General features: G+C 35.9%; 1 protein-coding gene across 1 annotated transcript; it reads left to right on the top strand.

Annotated features, from left to right (window-relative positions):
• The first annotated feature begins 679 nt into the window (after window positions 1–679).
• On the top strand, window positions 680–12463 carry LOC123546386 (neurogenic locus notch homolog protein 2-like). Its single transcript, XM_053550701.1, has 6 exons — window positions 680–797; window positions 1199–1288; window positions 3791–3894; window positions 4225–4380; window positions 9111–10145; window positions 11465–12463. Exons 1-6 carry the CDS (start codon window positions 744–746, stop codon window positions 11574–11576), a joined length of 1551 nt encoding a protein of 516 aa, XP_053406676.1. The 5' UTR covers window positions 680–743; the 3' UTR covers window positions 11577–12463.
• The last annotated feature ends 5121 nt before the right edge of the window (window positions 12464–17584 follow it).

Below are 17584 nucleotides of genomic sequence, written 5' to 3'. Positions count from 1 at the left end.
CTGCTTCTCTCCATTTTCAAACTGACAATTCGAAGAATAGGTAGAACTATTGGACTTGCTCATTCGTCGGTATGTAAGTTTTTGTATGTAAGCTGTCATCTTTGTGCCTGTTTGTGTGAATGGATTTGGAACTTCACACACTTATTCTCTGCGTTGAACTGACATGCACTGCACAGGCTCCATAACTCTACATTGCGTTTTTACACAGGTATGCCCCTTTTTTACTTAGCAATTTTTGGTGAAGTTTTTGTTTGTAAACTGGTATTTCAGTACCCACTAATGGGAATGGATTAAAACTTCATAAACCTATTCACTGTGATAAGCTGACATGCACTGTACATGTTCCACGATTTTGATTTTTTTTCCATTAAGTTGACAAGGCTGTGGAATAGTCGAGCGTGCTGTCCTCCGACAGCTCTTGTATACCGCATGTTGATACACGGCAGGATGACTATCCATTTATGAAGCGGTAATTGAAATAATCTAACTTCTCTCTCATAACTGTGTTCAAACACAGCTTGTGATAATTGTTTTGAAGAGGTTACAATAAAACAATCAGCTTTTGTTTCAACAAATTTATCTGATATTTCAATTGATTTATCACTATACAACACTTAAATCACATCTTACTCTGATTATATGACGGTTTCTGACACAATCATACCATCTTGACCTTTGTCAGAGATGCTGGGGGTAGAGTATAGATTTACAGTTATATCCGACGAGGAATCTGATCACGTAAAATGTTTACATTCCTGATCATAACGTTTCTTTTTCAATCAGCAAGACTCGAGCAGGTATGTTTGTTTATCATTAATTTACACTTTTTAAACTGGTATCTTTGCATAAGATGATTTGAAGAAATACTTTCGGTTAAAAAATATGGTTTTATATACTTTATACGATGTTTTTGTTCTTCTTCAATATAATATTATAAGAAAGAATATTATCTGTTTTCTTCGAACTTCCCCTCGCATACAGATTTTTTTTTTAAATTTTCATTTGAAGGCCGCAAATTTTTAAAGTAAATCCAAAAATAGTTTAGAAGACTGACATATCTATAGTTTTGAACTGTAGATCAAGCATTTTCTCATTTTTTTCCACTACAGTAGTATTTCAAATAGTGGTATTTTTTGTATTTTGAACGTAATAATTCAAAATATGTATTGTAACTAACAGTTGAAATGAATTGATTTAGTTTCAGTTTACAATTCCGTGTAACTGTGAGATCGGAAAGACATGTAATGCTAACAGTAATGATACATTGGGAGGATGCCAATGTATGCGGGTAAAGAACATTCCATTGATGACCAAAACCTATAATATTTTTTTCTAATGTTTACAAATACTTTCTTTTTTTATTAAAGTATCAGCATTATACATTTAATATATTTGCAGCTGTACCTATCTCAACGTGAGTAAAGTCCGTTTTCAGTAGGGATAATAGCTTTGAAATAGTTGAGTAAAACGATTAAAGTGGTATGTGGCAACGTTAAATGTCGCAACGCCGCTAAATGTCGCAACCACCATTTAATTTCACAAGGTTGACGTTAAATGTCGCAACCACCGCTAAATGTCGCAAAATCGTCTGCCGCTAAATGTCGCACCTTTAACGTTAAATGTCGCAAAAATTTGCCCACCGTTATATGTCGCAACACCAACGCCAAATGTCGCACAGCAAAATAAGGTATGTTAAACAGTCTTTACAACTTGAGATAAGACTAGGTAATGCATGCTTGATTTGGGAAGGGCTGAATTGACCTTTCACTCTAATTTGCACGTTTGCTTTTCAGTGGTACTGCACCATACATACGTTATATTTCATATGTAAAGGTTTGAGCACTAACGTGGTACTCGCCACAGTACTAGATTTATTTCAGGTCCGAACTATGTAATTCTAATGGAGTCCTGTTTAGCTCATGAGACATTAAGCTCGGGCTCCGTATTGTCGCGCGTTGTATCGCATGTCTTTAGTCGACCTGAATTTGGTTACACAACAGGCCGGGGGCCAGAAATTGTTGATGGAGGTGGGCGGGGTGGGGGTGGGGGCGGGGGTCACCAGTTTTAACCTAAAGCGTCACCGGCGACGTGCGGTAGATACGGGGTTCCTCTGTCCGTATTTGTGGGAACGTTTTTTATATACAGATATGAAATGCTGGCCTGTTGTGCATTTTTGTCTATTTTGTAGTTACGTACTAGAGGGGCACTCCCCTTATTTTAGGTGGTTAGGGTCTTTTCCCATGGACAATTTTGAAATACAAGTATGGAATGCTGGACTTATATTGCATTTTTTGTTCAAAATTTCGGTGTATGGGAGGGGTTATCCCTGTCATTTTCGAGCGCTCAGGGTCTCTCCCCGGGAAAGTTTGAAAAACAGGTATACACTGGTTGCCTCTGGTGCATTTTTTTTTCTTAATTTTAAGGTACTGGAGGGGTACTCCCCCCATTTTAAGGGGTCAATGGTTCTTCCCCCTGGGGAATTTTGAAATATAAGTATAAAATGTTCGCCTCTGGGGCGTTTTGGGTCTACATTTTGAGAAAATATTATTTCCAAAATAGTTGGGTGCAACTTTGATGAGTATAAGTCACTAATAAGCCAACAAAGGTGGGGTTTAGGGTGGAGGAATCGGCTCGGGCAACAATCCAGGCCTGTTACACAACAGGATGTTCAACTACGCGACACGAAGACTGTGTTTTGTACCAGCTGTAGAAAACGAAGATTTTCTATTAATCAGCCAGGGTTCTATTTCTTTGTTAGGAGGTTTACATTTAAAGCCATAAGGTGACTATCAAGCTTCAATGGCGCAGAAAGATCCTATGTGGCCCTCTGTACATTCTTTCAGGTAAAGCGGGAATTTTAATATTATTTTACTTTTAGTCACTTAAAATTGTTTGGTTTAGTCTCATTCCCCTCATTATCCTACTTTTCCGCCTACCCACACATAACCCCCTCCCCCCCCCCCCCCCCCCCCCCCCCTTTCAAACATGTAAATATTTATATTTTCTATTAATTGTCTTGGTGCTGTGTGTTTGTGTCTTAGATTTCTGTGTCGTTATTCACCCCGTTCCCCACCCATACCCAACCCCCACAAACATACAACACTATTACCAAATCGTATTTAGTTAGAAGAAACCTCAGAATATTTCTGTCCTAAAATACTGGCCCTATTACAAAATAATTTCACAAATATTTTTCTTGCATGACTGTTCAAGCAAGGTGTGGAACTCAGGTGAGCGATCTAGGGCCAACAAGGCCCTCTTGTTGCTATACGTAACAGCACTTATCATTAAGATAATTATTTGTATTACATAAACCTGCTAATTTTTCTTCCAACAAAAAAGTAAATATACACAAGGAATTGATAGTCATAGAGTCAAATAGGAATTGCGACATTTAGCGTTGGTGTTGCGACATATAACGGTGGGCAAATTTTTACGACGTACAGGTTAGTTAAGACCTTATAACCGACCGAAGTTACAGTGTTTTACTTCGAAACATGAACAACTAAACGAAGCGTATTATATTTAATGCAAATTATGCCTTCGGAAGAGTCATATCAGAAGCGCACCGCCACCTTAATTATTTAACCAGCAGAAAAGGAACACCTAAAACACAGCTGCTGAGTTCTTCATGCATCATATCGAAAATGATTGAACGAAATAAGTAGCTAAAACAATAGATTTGTATATTCTAGAACGTTTCACAAACATTCTGTTCATTTGCTTTCCTAAATTCCTCTGTCAGGGCCTACATTGTTACATTTTGGACCTATATTTTCTATCATGACAGGGATTCAGTGGAGAGAACTGCACGGATATGGATGAATGTACAGTCGGTGAAAAAGATCCGTGTTTTCACAGAGGATTTTGTGTCAATACTATAGGAAGCTTTAGGTTGTTATTCTCTCTGACCTCCTTTTCTTGTAATCCAGTTATGTATTCGTGATTTTCAGTCTAGACAAGTATTTTTTTCTAACGAAATAATTTTCAGAGGCAGGACAACAACATCGCTTTGAAATACATGTAGTAAAACATTTACTGTCATTATGAAAAATGCATTGTAATTAGTGGAGTGATTATCTATGACTTTACCATATACGGCTAATTGGAAATATACCCTCTTTATAAACAGATAGACAGATCAAGTTATTGAAATCAATAATTCCATATACGTTACTTTGTTCTTTTAACGTAACTGTTTACAGCTCATTTATCTAATACAAGGTGCAGTTGTCTGGATTCTTGGACGGGTTCTCACTGTGACAAGAACGTTACCAGTAATATTACATGTATGCCTGGGTATAGCGGAGACAGTTGCAAAATTGCACTCTGTGTACATGGATATGCTGTAAATAGTATGGATGCAATAATCCCGTATACGTAAGTCATATAAAAACTACAATATATGTATATTTGTAAGCCTTACCACTGTACGCGTGTGTATAAGGTAACACTCGATGTTTAACAGTTCTACCGCAATATAGAATGCATCGGTATATATGTTTAATATTGCCCTGAAAAACAAAATAACAACAAAAAACGAGCTTACTTAAAATTTTATTACATGTAGTTTGCCTTTCAATTTGTGAAGCGTAAGTAAAATAGTCTTGAAAGTATTCTTATGCCTTTCAATTTGTGAAGCGTAAACAGTCCAGTATTCTTATGTCAAGTTCAATTTGTGAAACATAAGTAAAGCGGTCACGTGATTTAATAACGAGGCGTTGTGTTATAGCGGTGTTTTTAACTGCACTTTAAATTGAAAATTTGAAAAACTGTCATAGGCATCCAATTAAAAGCAGGCGGCAAACATCTTGAACTAATGCATATTTAATACGTATACCCACAATGCCAATATGCGTCTTCATGCGTCGTCAAGTTCAGCCAGTCTTTTGTGAAGTTATTCACAGCAGGCCTACAACAAGGAACAATACTTCTTATTACATACTCGTATCTATTCTCTGTTAAGTTACACTGGTACCGGAAACGTCAATATTTTTCCATACACTGACGCCTGAATTTCATATCGGCTGCGTGACGTAATTCAGTGTGTGTTGTTGCACTATTGTATTGTCAATCCTATTCAGGCTATTGAACATGTTTGTGATATTTACATAATATTTATACGCGTAGATGCGTATGTAATAAAAAGGTTATTATCTTTGCATCGGGAAATAGGCACTCGTTCTTCAGCGGGTTTCTTACGAAAATTTCAAGCTATTAACACACGAAAGAAAATAACTAAAGCGCGATTTATACCTTATGTAAACAGTCACGTTTTTGTTTAATAAATGATATATCTCATCTGAATAAAATGGTGGTTCGCGGGTTTCCTACGAAAATTTCGTATGAGATATAAGACTGATATTATGTCTGTATGTACTAACATATCCTGTCTTTCATTTTGAAGAAAAAGGAAAATCGTTCTGGCTTCACATTTCCTTTGAAGAGCGCCACCTGGCGGCACATGTATTTTTCGAGGGAAATCGCCTTTTTTCTGTAATAATCGCATTAAAATTAACGTTACAACATTTTTTAAAACTCAGGAATATAGCTAAATTCAATGTTATTGTTTACTTGTTGCGTTTTGTAAATTATTTCATTTGGAAAATGCTTAATAAAAGAGATATCCGTCGTAGGAGTGGGGAAAAATAGCGAAAATATTCAATATATTTCATGGCCGTTTAGTCGAAATAAAATAACAGTATATCAGAGTCAGTTAAAGCTATTTGCACACAGTATGGGTGAAATTTTTCAACGTGTTCATGTTCACTGAGTTTGGCACAAAATGTGAATATGTCGCGCTAAAACATGTACTATAACTATTGAATATGGTTGAATTTTTTATGAAAATGTTTAATCTTGCATAAGTTGCGTATCTGGCTTTGTATTCAAGGGTAAGTAAAGTGGTGGGAGAGTGGTGGGGGTGGGGGGAGTTGAGAACAAATCTTATCATTTTAGCAGCTATGAATTAAAACGGAGCGGTCAAAAGTCTTTATTTTCAAAGATAGGTTTCTTTAATTATTCCTCGACAAGAAAATGTAATAAAAGGAGTGATTTGCGAATTTACATTTGAGCTGCGCCATGTGAAAACCAACATAGTGGCTTTGCGACCAGCATGGATCCAGACCAGCCTGCGCATCCGCGCAGTCTTGTCAGGATCCATGCTGTTCGCTTTCAAAGCCTATTGCAATTAGAGAAACTGTTAGCGAACAGCATGGATCCTGACCAGACTGAATCCATGCTGGTCGCAAAGCCTCTATATTGGTTTTCTCATGGCGCGGCTCATTTTACCTTTTGTATGAAACTTTTTTAAGTGCGAAACTGAACGACATTCCTTATTGCTTTTCAATATTTCAAGTGACTAGCTAACCACTAATCTACTGTTTACAAGATACGAAATGTGGTGAAACTGCTTTCCAGACAAAAATGAAAACATTTTTAACGAAAAGGAACATTTTGAACGGCGGCAAAAACATCAACATGTTTCTTTTTTGTTATGATATATAACTTTTATTGGAGATTTTCATTTTCATTATATTGTAATTGTGTATTATATTTATTGCTTTTTAAACCTATATTAAATATTTTCAATGAATAAAATCAGTGTGTTTTATTTATTAAATATGTTCTATATGGAATCTTAAACGGATGATGGCTAAATGAGATAATGCCTCCTCTTACGGTAAAATGTACTTCAAACCGTTTCTAGAATAAAGCTCATTTTGGTGCCGCTTAGTGCATTGAATTTATAACGTCAACGTGAATGCACAATGCAAGACCGTATCGAGGGAAAACCTGCTTCAAAACGACATAACAAAAATGAAACTCCTACTCATTTCGCTTCAAAACATTCTGAAAAAGATATAAAACAGATACAGCCGACGCAGACGATATTTTAGGATGGAAAGATGAAAGAAGAGTGGTTTAACTGAGGCTGCTTGCGAAAAGTTTACAGGCATGTGTTCATTGTTCAGACCCGCTGTTTCTGTCAAATGTTTTCAAGGAAACGCTTATTCGACATGGTTCACTGTTGTACATACAATAAGTTTCGATTATAGAATTTCGGCGGCAAATTGGGATCATTCTTATTTGATAAAGGTTTTATTCCAAAACCGAAGTATGGTATTCCAGTGCTGAAAGTAAAAAAGTAAACACTATGATTTCATCTCGTGCATTTCTTTTTGTGTTTCAAAATTTTAAAATACGGATAAAACTAGGAAATAAATAAAACCATCATTTACATGTAGGCCCCTACTTTGAAATGTTTTCGCAAGAATGCTGAAAGCAAAGTATTTTACTGGTATTTAGTGTAAAGGTGCATTTTGACGCAGATGCGAATAAGTTCGGATATTTCATGACTGCATCTCACTGCAGACCTGGAACGCCTGTATAAATTACAGACTCCGGTATATACCGGATTTAAGCAATTTGAATGAAAATTATCTTTAATGTATATATATATTGTGACCATTGTTATACTAACCCTAACCTTTTATCAGTATATTATACATTTTAAGAATGTCCGTGACATTGAGCGCAAAGTGAACAGAAGCTACGATCTGCAACCATCAAATGGGGATTTTACATTTATGCGTTTTGATGCACCTTGTCAGATTTTTCTGTTGATTTTTTTTTCACAATTTTGCATATCATGGATCACAAATGTACTATTATTAAAATGATTATAGTGAAGTCTACAAGCAACCACCGACTGGATATATTCCTTAATGAGTTACTGAGATCATTGTGTTGGAGATGCACGGCTTAAAAATCATAGTTACCATGAATTGATTGCAGTGAAGTCTACATACATTAATTTAGCTCTAAAACTGTTTCAAAAATTGATAAAACAATTAAGCAGATGCGTATTGATTGCACACAATGCTAATTACGACGCCAGTATTCAGAAATCCATGTGAATGTAGATTCTGTTCTTGCAGACAGTCTAATAGAATTTGAGACAGTCTGAAATTTTAATTCACTGGCAAAACGGCAAAAGTGTCTGTGGCTAGTCATCATAAGTAAATGACATTTAACATAATAATATAGACAAAATAATTAGCATCTTTAAGGAAATCGTTAACCTGACATTGAAGCTTCTTTCTAGATAATATACTTAGATGGTAAATTACTTAACACTGTAAATAATGTGAATCTATTTAGTAAAAATATTTCATTTTTGTGTACTTCCATCATCCTGCATACACAAAAATATATCTTTAAAGGACATAATGAACAAAACGTTTGTGTGACGTTTACACCATAAATGACGTATCAACGACACAATATATAGATTACCAAAAACAAATAAAAAGTAAACTTACAAAAAAATCTACCGTGAAGACCCCCATTTTTATTTTATTTTCTTGTTCAGAGATGATTAAAGAAGAATATGTTTGAAAATCAAAAACTTTTACCGTTCCGTTTTATTTTATTTCGACTAAAATGCCATGAAATACAATGATTATTTTCGCTATTTTTCCCCACCCCTACTACAGATATTTCTTTATTTAAGCATTTTCCAAATGAAATAATTTACAAAACGAAACATGTAAACAATAGCATTGAACTTAGCTATATCCCTGATTTGAAAAAATGTTATAAAATTAATTTTAATGCGATTATTACGGGAAAACTGCGATTTGCCTTGAAAAACGCATGTGCCGCTAGGTGGCGCTCTTCAAAGAAAATGTGGAGTCAGAACGATTTTCCTTTTTCTCCAAATGAAAGACAGGATATGTTAGTACATACAGACTTAATATCAGTCTTATATCTCATACTTCGAAATTTTCGTAGGAACCCCGCGAACCACCATTTTATTCAGATGAATTATATCATTTCTTAAACACAAAACTGTTTACATAAGGTATAAATCGCGCTTTAGTTATTTTCTTTCGTGTGCTCATGGTTGTGTTTAAAGTACGAGTGGAGACCCTCAGCTCCCATACACTTTGAACACGACTGGATTATTCATATCCAAACCATCAAACCACGATTTAGTTCTTAAGAACAATAGCTCTAACACCATAATGACGCTGTTTTATTTTGTTTATCTGATAGCTATAGCAGAGGTGCCAGCAAAATATGTGTTTGTCTTTCTTTCTATGCAGATGTCATTGTGATAGAGGTTGGAGACATGATCATAATGATGATCCATGCACCATAGACATAGACGAGTGCGCAAAGAATACCATATTGTGCAAAAATGGCGGTACATGCCGTAACACCAACGGTTCATATGACTGCGACTGTATAAAACCATGGGAAGGCCAAAATTGCACCTATTATAACTCATGTTTGTCGAATCCGTGTCAAAACGGCGGAAAATGCACAAAGTCTGGAGCCGACTATGATAAAACTCACAACTGTACTTGTAAAGCCGGATGGCAAGGTTTTAATTGTTCTACTGATGTAAATGAGTGTTCGCTGAACGAAAAGGTTGTGTGTTTCAATAATGGTAACTGCACTAATACACTTGGTTCATACACGTGCAAGTGTGACACAGGCTGGTCAGGTGCAAATTGTAATGAATCTACATTCACTTTATCAACTGAACAACTATTCGTTGTTTCAACAAAAGTTCCTTCATCAGAACAAACACAAAATATATCAATAAGTTATACGGACAAAAATGAACAATCAACTATTGCTTCGACTACTGACATGTCCTTTGTTAAAGAAACAACTACTGAAACTAAAACGTCATCATACAATACAAATGCAGAAACCACTTCTTCCATTACTGAAACAACCGTACAATTGTCAAACTACTCTACATATACCAGAACCTTACCTGCGAATTCTAATAAAATTATTTCTAGTAAATCAGACGAACCATCTAATAAACCAATCACTAAACCAGCCAACCCTACTACTAAACCAAACACAGAAGCAAACAACTTGACTACTACAGTGATCACTGAAACAAACAGACCATCTTATAGAAAGATCACTGCAACAGATATACCAACTGCTACAATGATAAATAAAACAAACAAACAATTAACCAAAATGATCACCAACACCCAAAAGAATCTGAAAGAAACAACAAAAGAAGATAAAACACCAGCTATTGTTGGAGCAGCTGTGGGTAGTATTATCATCGTAGTTGCTGCGTGTGTAGCCGGCTACTTTCTCTACAAAAGGTAATAATTAATAGTTTTTATCTCAAAAATATTTGAATTTAAATTTTGTTTCTTTTAAAACAATGTCATCAACAATATACCGCTCTATCAGCTCTTTAAACGGCAATATTTATGAGGTAAAATAACATGATGGGGCTTTATCGCTCACCTTAGTTACACCGCTTGCTTGCACAATGATGACATAGAATACTGAGAGACAATATCAAACAAGAATATCTTATATTTTTCCACAACATGCATAAACTTCAAAAAGACCAAACCTCCTGGCGGCCATGTTTTTTTACGAAACAGAATAATTTGTTGGCCCTTCAGTTTCTGGCAAGTTTCCACTAGGAAAAAGTGACCACGCCCTCTGTCGTCAACGTTTGTTTGTTTTTTGTGGGTTTTTTTTCAGGAACTGGAATAATTTGAACAATCTTGGTAAAGTGTCACACACGAACCATTTACGTGAAATTATCTTAAAATCGGGCCAGCAGTTTCATACAAGAAACGTCTTTAAGTTTCCGCTATATACATACAGGGAATAGTGATCACGTCCCCTGGCTGTCATGTTTTTGACAAATTGGAATAATTTGAATAATCTTGGTTGAGGATTTCATGAGGACCATAGAATTATTTCAAAATCGGACCAGGGTTTTAGGAGTTGTCGTTTGGATATTTTCTATTTTTAGCTCTGACAACTCCCTGTGTGCAACCAAGTAGAATGGTTTAAATAATTTTGGAAGAAGACGAAAGGGACACCCAGGCCAAGTTTTATCAAGTGCGACCACACGATTTCAGAGGAGTGTCGTTTTAAGAAAAGTGTGGACGGACTGACGGTTCGACGACGTACGGACGGACGGCTGAACGTGAAATGTTGACCGATAAAAAAGCTCACCCGAGCACTTTTTGTATTTCTCATTGCCCAGTTAGCCCGCCCACTTAGCTCAATAGAGAGAGAGCGTAGATCTACGGATCGCGAGGCCGTGAGTTCGATCCCAGAGGGGCGTACGTTCCCCATGACGATTTGATAAAAGACATTGTGTCTGAAATCATTCATCTTCCACCTCTGACTCGTGTGGGGATGTTGGCAGTTACATGCGGAGAACAGGTTTGTACTGGTACAGAATCCAGAAACACTGGCTACGTTAACTGTCCGCCGTTACCACTCAGCGTTCGAAGCAAGCTGCATTGAATACATAGAAGCGAATGACTCCTTACTTGATATCTGATTGAAAAGAGGATATACTTTCTTTACATTAATACGTGTAGTACGGAGATTATTTCAATAATTAGTTTCATTTTTATTTGAACAGTTAGTAAACTAGTTTATTTTTCAGGAAACATGCAAGAGTTGCGTCAGAAAATATAACAAATGACATGGATAGAAATAAAAAAATTGAGGCAAAGCGGATAACCAAAAAAGAAGCCATTGAACTTCCAAACTGTTAGGGACAGTGCAAATAAATGGTTGTGGAAAACACTTTGATGAATTGACAGTTGTTCCTATTTCTAAGTTATATCAGTCTATAACTAAGTTCAATCTTTCTTTTAATGACTGATGTTTTTGTGGATTAAACAATGTTCAATAGATAACGTGTATTTCATGTCAATATGTTATCTTAAAATGTTTACCCTAGCGTCTGTAGGTTACATTATACTAATTTAGTATCGCCTTTTTTGAAGATAAATAAATATATGCATATAAGAAAATTAGCCTGTTTTTAACACCCTCTAAAAATTCGCTCATGAAAATTCTAGTTAAGAGACGTGTGTTTAGATGGTTTTTACTCAATGAATAAAACTAAAACCTGGACATTCACATTGAAAGTTGTCTAGAGCTAGATTTCTCAATCTAATAGCCAAAAATATAACTGTTATATAAGAATATGACTAATTATACCTTATTTCATCTATAAAATGGAATCACATTTTGGAGTAATTCACATATTTCCGCACAGGTTATAAACATTCCTTCTAGTTAATAGTAATTGTCTTTAAATTTATTGGAACTTTTTGATCGCCGCGATCATTTTGAATAGGACAAGTATATACGCGCTGGGGAAAATATTTCATGATGGACCTGTGAATTATTTACTTATGGGTGAAACAGGTCTCATAAGCGTAAGCACGACTAGCTTCTACTGATTATAAAACATACCGTACGATTTGTTGTGAATTAACTGTTGTTGTACTTTTAGTAGTTCAACCGCCACCCTTGTTTAAGAGCAACATTTAAAAAACACGTTTTTTTTTCATCCTCAAGTAATAAGTAAGTAGACTCGCCCAGTTTAATCAATCTAGACGCACAATCTAATTTTATACATAGAGCGCGTACTTCACCCGATTACATCGGAACATTTTCACGCGTTTCGGGCTTTAACGTATGTTTAACATGGGATTTTTGAACCGTCCAAAGATGTTGGAAATGTTTGTCTCATTGTTTATTTTTTTAATAAAACTGTTACTGCTTTCATTGTCTACCATTTTTTTCCACCCTTGCCTGAAAAAACAGTAATGAGTTTGTACACTGTTCAGACAATTGTGCTCTGTTGAAATTTAACCAAACACAAGTTTACCTGCATAAACAGAAAGCATGATATGTCACCATGCGCGGATCCAGAAGGGGGGGGGGACTGGGGGTCCGGACCCACTCTGGAAAATCTTTGAAAAAGAAAGAAGACAAGAAGGAAAGAAAATGTTTTTCGAAAAAGGCAACATTAGGACTGCATGTAAAGTATATGCGGCTGCTGCTACATACGACCCCGACATAAATCATATTATTTATCTAAAAGAAACTAAGAATTTTATCTTCAAGAAAGCTTGATTTTATTTTTTTCCCAAATTTAACAGGTTAGTCCATAAAACTGTCCCAGAATGCAAAAAATGAAGTGCTAAATTTCAAAATTTCCAGGGGAGGGGTGGGGGGGGGGTGGGCAGGAGATCGGACCCCCTCTGAGAAAATTGGCTGTGTCCGTGCATGGTCACTATACCTGTCCAGTACTGGACATTATGGTAAACGCTTCTTTCCTGCACAAATGACATTTTCGCAACTTCTGTCCGGTTTCTACAAATTTCTGGCCGCGATAAACCATTTGACTTGTTACTAGGCTTGTATCTGGTAATTATTTCTTTTTTGTATGATTTTCGCAGCAGGTGTTCGTTGTCGACCTTTTTGATCCATAGCTTTATGAAATAAATCTACTAAATCGTCTGCTTTTCATACCTATATTCATGCATCTTTTTATTAGTGCTGAGTAGTGACTGCTAAGTAAACCAGTCTCAAGCTGATTGAGACGGGTAAGGCTATTGCATACCCATTTCTTAGTTTGCGCAACAGTGCTATTTTTCATGCTCAGCATTTTAATAGCTCTGATTTTATTTTTTAAGTTTGGTTTTAGCATAATAAATTAGCAGTTACTACTCCGGTTTACCTGTGAATATATAAATATGTAGAGAGTTATTTACTTGTAGAATGTCTCTTACAATTCAACGTATTGAATGGCTATACACTGTGTTAATTAAGATGTTTTATATACAAGTATACATTTTACTGTAATGTGTATAGATGAGACTGAAATAAATGTAAAATCTACCTATACCACGTACTTCTTAAATGAAGCAGCATCACCTGTAACAACACTTTATGGGATGGGGACCTTCTCAATAGATCCCCATCTGGCACGGTCTGCAAGTATGACACTGACTTCCTCTCAAGACACTCTGGTCGTAGTTTCAAATCGAGTAGTATCGTCGCCTTATTTCCACAATGCACCAAGTGCCATTTTTGCAATTTTGGGAAATGCAACTCGAAAGTTTAGGTATCAATTACTTTGCAACTATTTGGTAAAAAAATGGAAATTTCAGAACTTGTTTAGTTTGTATTCTTTAGACTTATGTAAAATTTCAAAAGAAATGATAAAATAGAATTATAGGAAATTAAAAAAATGTTTTTTAAAAAATCACATGAAAATGAATATTATAGTATTGAAAGTTAATTCCAAAATCAACTTCGAGTTAGGACGTTGTGGAATGGAAAGAACTTTCAAAAATAGGTAAAACTGCCTTGCAAACAGTATGTCTTGTGTTTCGCTTTCGGCTACGGTTAAAAGGAAAAATACTGGTTTCAGTAACCGAGACAGGTTTGTTGCAATGTTGACATAAACCTGTGTGAATTGATGACGTGTGTCTGTAAAGACCTATATAGAGCATATTGAACCTGAGAAAGTATGATAAAACTGTGTCATTGAGTTAGATAAAGAACAGTATGAAATGCGGCTTGTAAATTTTATTTCATTTGGTAGGTTTCATGTAAGCTGCAACGAACCATTAACGCATATTTCAGCGCACCCTCTTTTCTTTCTTTTTTTTTGACATTTTTGATGGTATAATTCCTATGCTCCTCCATATTTTTTTACAAATTTCACAACCTAAATAACTAATTTTCCGAGTAGAAACTGTCAGATGGCGGAATTCTACTACTGATAAGAGTTTGTATGTCCTTTTGTTGAACTTTTACTTAACAGTGATAAAAATTACATTACATTCACATGCATTCTAGCGGTGGTTCTTATGTGGATAGGTCATACAGAATCTTAAGTCATTATGAATGTCACAAATTGACATACGGGCCTTATTTTATATGTATTGTAAATGCAGGTATTGCATAATCTTTTTGTAAATTTTTGAGTTATTGAGGTAAATGTCAGATTTCACGCATGAAATACCTCTCATGTTTTTCTGTATTTCATAACTTAAATTTCCATGTAAATTTCATTAAATTCTGTTCAGTAATAAGAAAGTTGATAGTTTATAAACTTCAGTAATTTATGTTTTTATCCCCAAAACCACTATAATGGGCCTCAAATTGTCAATTTAAATCCGCGCCAAAGTAGTTAGATTCCCCGGCTATATCGTGAATCCCGTGGAAACACAAATAGTCGGAGTCCACGGCTCAGCCGTGAATCCCATGAAATTTAGTATTTGGCGGGACATTATCCTTTAAATAGACTGGGCTAGATATGCCTTGGGCACACCACCTTCCGACATTATAGACGAATCTATGTCTGAATTATTTTCTTGCTAGAAATTTATGCTCGATCGAGCTTCTTCCGCCAGACGATTTTCCTGGTGATGTCATAACCCGGAAGTACAATGCCCGAGGTTCACTTGTCTTCACTCGCCTGGATGTGATATTCCCAGCGCAGAGCTTTCGTCCCATGGTTGTGCCGTAAACCGCAAAGACGATGATTTTTGTTATCCTCTGAAGTCAGCTCAGGGATGCAATCACCTACCACCATAGGGAGCCAATACGGAATCAACGTATTCACGGTTTAAAGGGACTGAATTTAGAAGCTATATTTTGTTTGTGCTACTTAAAGTTCACAATTACATTAAAGACCTGTGTCACGTCAGATTAGAATGGACTATAAGAACTTTTGTATCTAAAGATACTGAACTTTCTTTTTTTTTCTCTTTCTTATAATCAGTTTTTTTTTCTTTTCATATCTATTCATTGTTAATAATCATCTTATGTAAATAAATTTGTAAATATTGTAAAGGGTGTTGATTTGTTCTGATGGTTACTGTCGCCGGTACGGCCTTTCCTGTCACAATGGTGTCAGAAGTGGGATTGGTCGACCAGACACAGTAGCTATTCGAACATTATTAACACCCATTTAACTGCAGCAATAATTTGTAAAGATTCCTCTTGTTTTGTTCTATTGGTACACATATAATAGTTTTATTCATTTTTCAGAGTGACGTCTTACCTCAGACAAGACAAGACAGATCCATAGCTTCAGCTAACCAGCTTTAGTGGTCACAGACTGATAGACAGTTGTTTACGACACTTGGATTCTGGGGTGAGTTCGTTCCTTTTATTTTTCTTTTGGGTTTATTTTGTGTCACTCTATGATTAAGCCACCATATATCTGTGCTGAGAGTGATCGCCCTTGACAAGGAGAGTTATCCTACTCACTCATAATTGTGCGTCGCCCTACTTCTCCCAGTGATCTTATTTTGTATTAGTGTACTGTATACATACCAGATACAGTATTTTTTTTAATTTGTGTGTGTTAGCAAGCTTGTTTACTTGCATATACTTTTAACCTACTCTTATGTTTTAGTACTACACTGTTGTGTTATACCTATACTTTATCTTAGGATAAAGCACGTTGATTTATTTTTGTTTATTTGTTACACTAAAGTGTTAACACCAGTTACAGTTGATTGATATTTGATAAGGCTAGGGTATTGTTGCAGCCTACTGTCACTGTACTTTGTTGCTTGTTGCCTATGCAACCTTGATTGACACATAGTACTGTTGCGCAACTTAGTGTATTATTATTTTAGTGAGGACGTTTTGTGTAGTATATACGTAGTGTATAGTACTTTGTTTTGGCTTCAGTGGTAACTGTTAGAGCCTTAGTGTAAACTAGTGTAGTCTAGTATTCCCTCACGATTGTTTAACTAGTGTCTCAGGTTGTTATAGTAGCTGTTGTACTGTAGTGTTATATAGTGTTAACGTAGTGTAATCATGACTAGTGTAGTAGAGTTAACGAAGGTAGGAAAGGAGTTAGGTTATGAAGGAGATGAGTTACGTAACTTTGTTAAGGAAGAGCAGGCTAGGGAACGTGAGGAAAGACATAGTAGATTAGAAGCAGAGAAAGATAGATTAGAGGCAGAGAAATTAAGAGTAGAAGCAGAGAAAGATAGATTAGAGTTAGAAGCTAGGTTGCAGAAAGAAAAGATAGAATATGAAAAACAAAGTAGTTTAGAAGCAGAGAGATTAAGAGTAGAAACAGAGAGAGAAAGAGAGAAGGAAAGGTTAGAAGCAGATAGGGAAAGATTAGAGTTAGAAGTTAGGTTGCAGAAGGAAAAGATAGAATATGAACGACGTAGTAGCTTAGAGGCTGAGAAGGAAAAGTTAGAGTTAGAACGTAAGTTAGAACTAGATAAGTTAGAAATGGAAAAGGAGAAGTTAATGTTAGCTAGGAAGTTAGAAACAGAAAAGGAGGAAGCAGAAAGTAGGAAATTAGAAACAGAGCATAAGTTTAAGACAGACTTAGAAAAGATGAGTAAGAAAAAGGTAAAGGTTAAGATGTCTCCCTTTGATGAGAAAATTGATTCCATGGATGCGTACTTGAATGTGTACGAAACGTACGCTGTTGCGCAGGATTGGGATAAAGAGATATGGTCACTTAACTTACCGTTCCTTCTAAAGGGTACGGCAAGAGAGGTTTTTGATAGGCTTCCGTTGGAAGATAGAAAGGATTATGATAAACTGAAAGCCGCTTTGCTACGTCAGTTCGAACTCACTGACGATGGCTATAAGAAAAAGTTAGAACTGAGAGGCTCGGGATAATGAGACCTTTGTGATGTTTCTAGCCAGAATAAGTAGATATTTAGATGGTTGGCTTAGATTGAGAAAGGTAGATAAAACGTACGAAGGATTGTTA

Source organism: Mercenaria mercenaria, chromosome 9 (genome assembly GCF_021730395.1).
Source record: "Mercenaria mercenaria strain notata chromosome 9, MADL_Memer_1, whole genome shotgun sequence".
In the NCBI taxonomy this organism is placed as follows: domain Eukaryota; kingdom Metazoa; phylum Mollusca; class Bivalvia; order Venerida; family Veneridae; genus Mercenaria; species Mercenaria mercenaria.
Note: the sequence above shows the minus strand (reverse complement) of the source record. Positions and strands in the feature narration are given on the sequence as shown.

Bases quoted from the DNA above. Each gene is read 5' to 3' on its own strand.
- LOC123546386 (XM_053550701.1), top strand. From the start codon at position 744: ATGTTTACATTCCTGATCATAACGTTTCTTTTTCAATCAGCAAGACTC. The intron at 3,895-4,224 runs GTTGTTATTCTC...ATCTAATACAAG, and splicing joins AATACTATAGGAAGCTTTAG to GTGCAGTTGTCTGGATTCTT. The intron at 4,381-9,110 runs GTAAGTCATATA...CTTTCTATGCAG, and splicing joins GATGCAATAATCCCGTATAC to ATGTCATTGTGATAGAGGTT.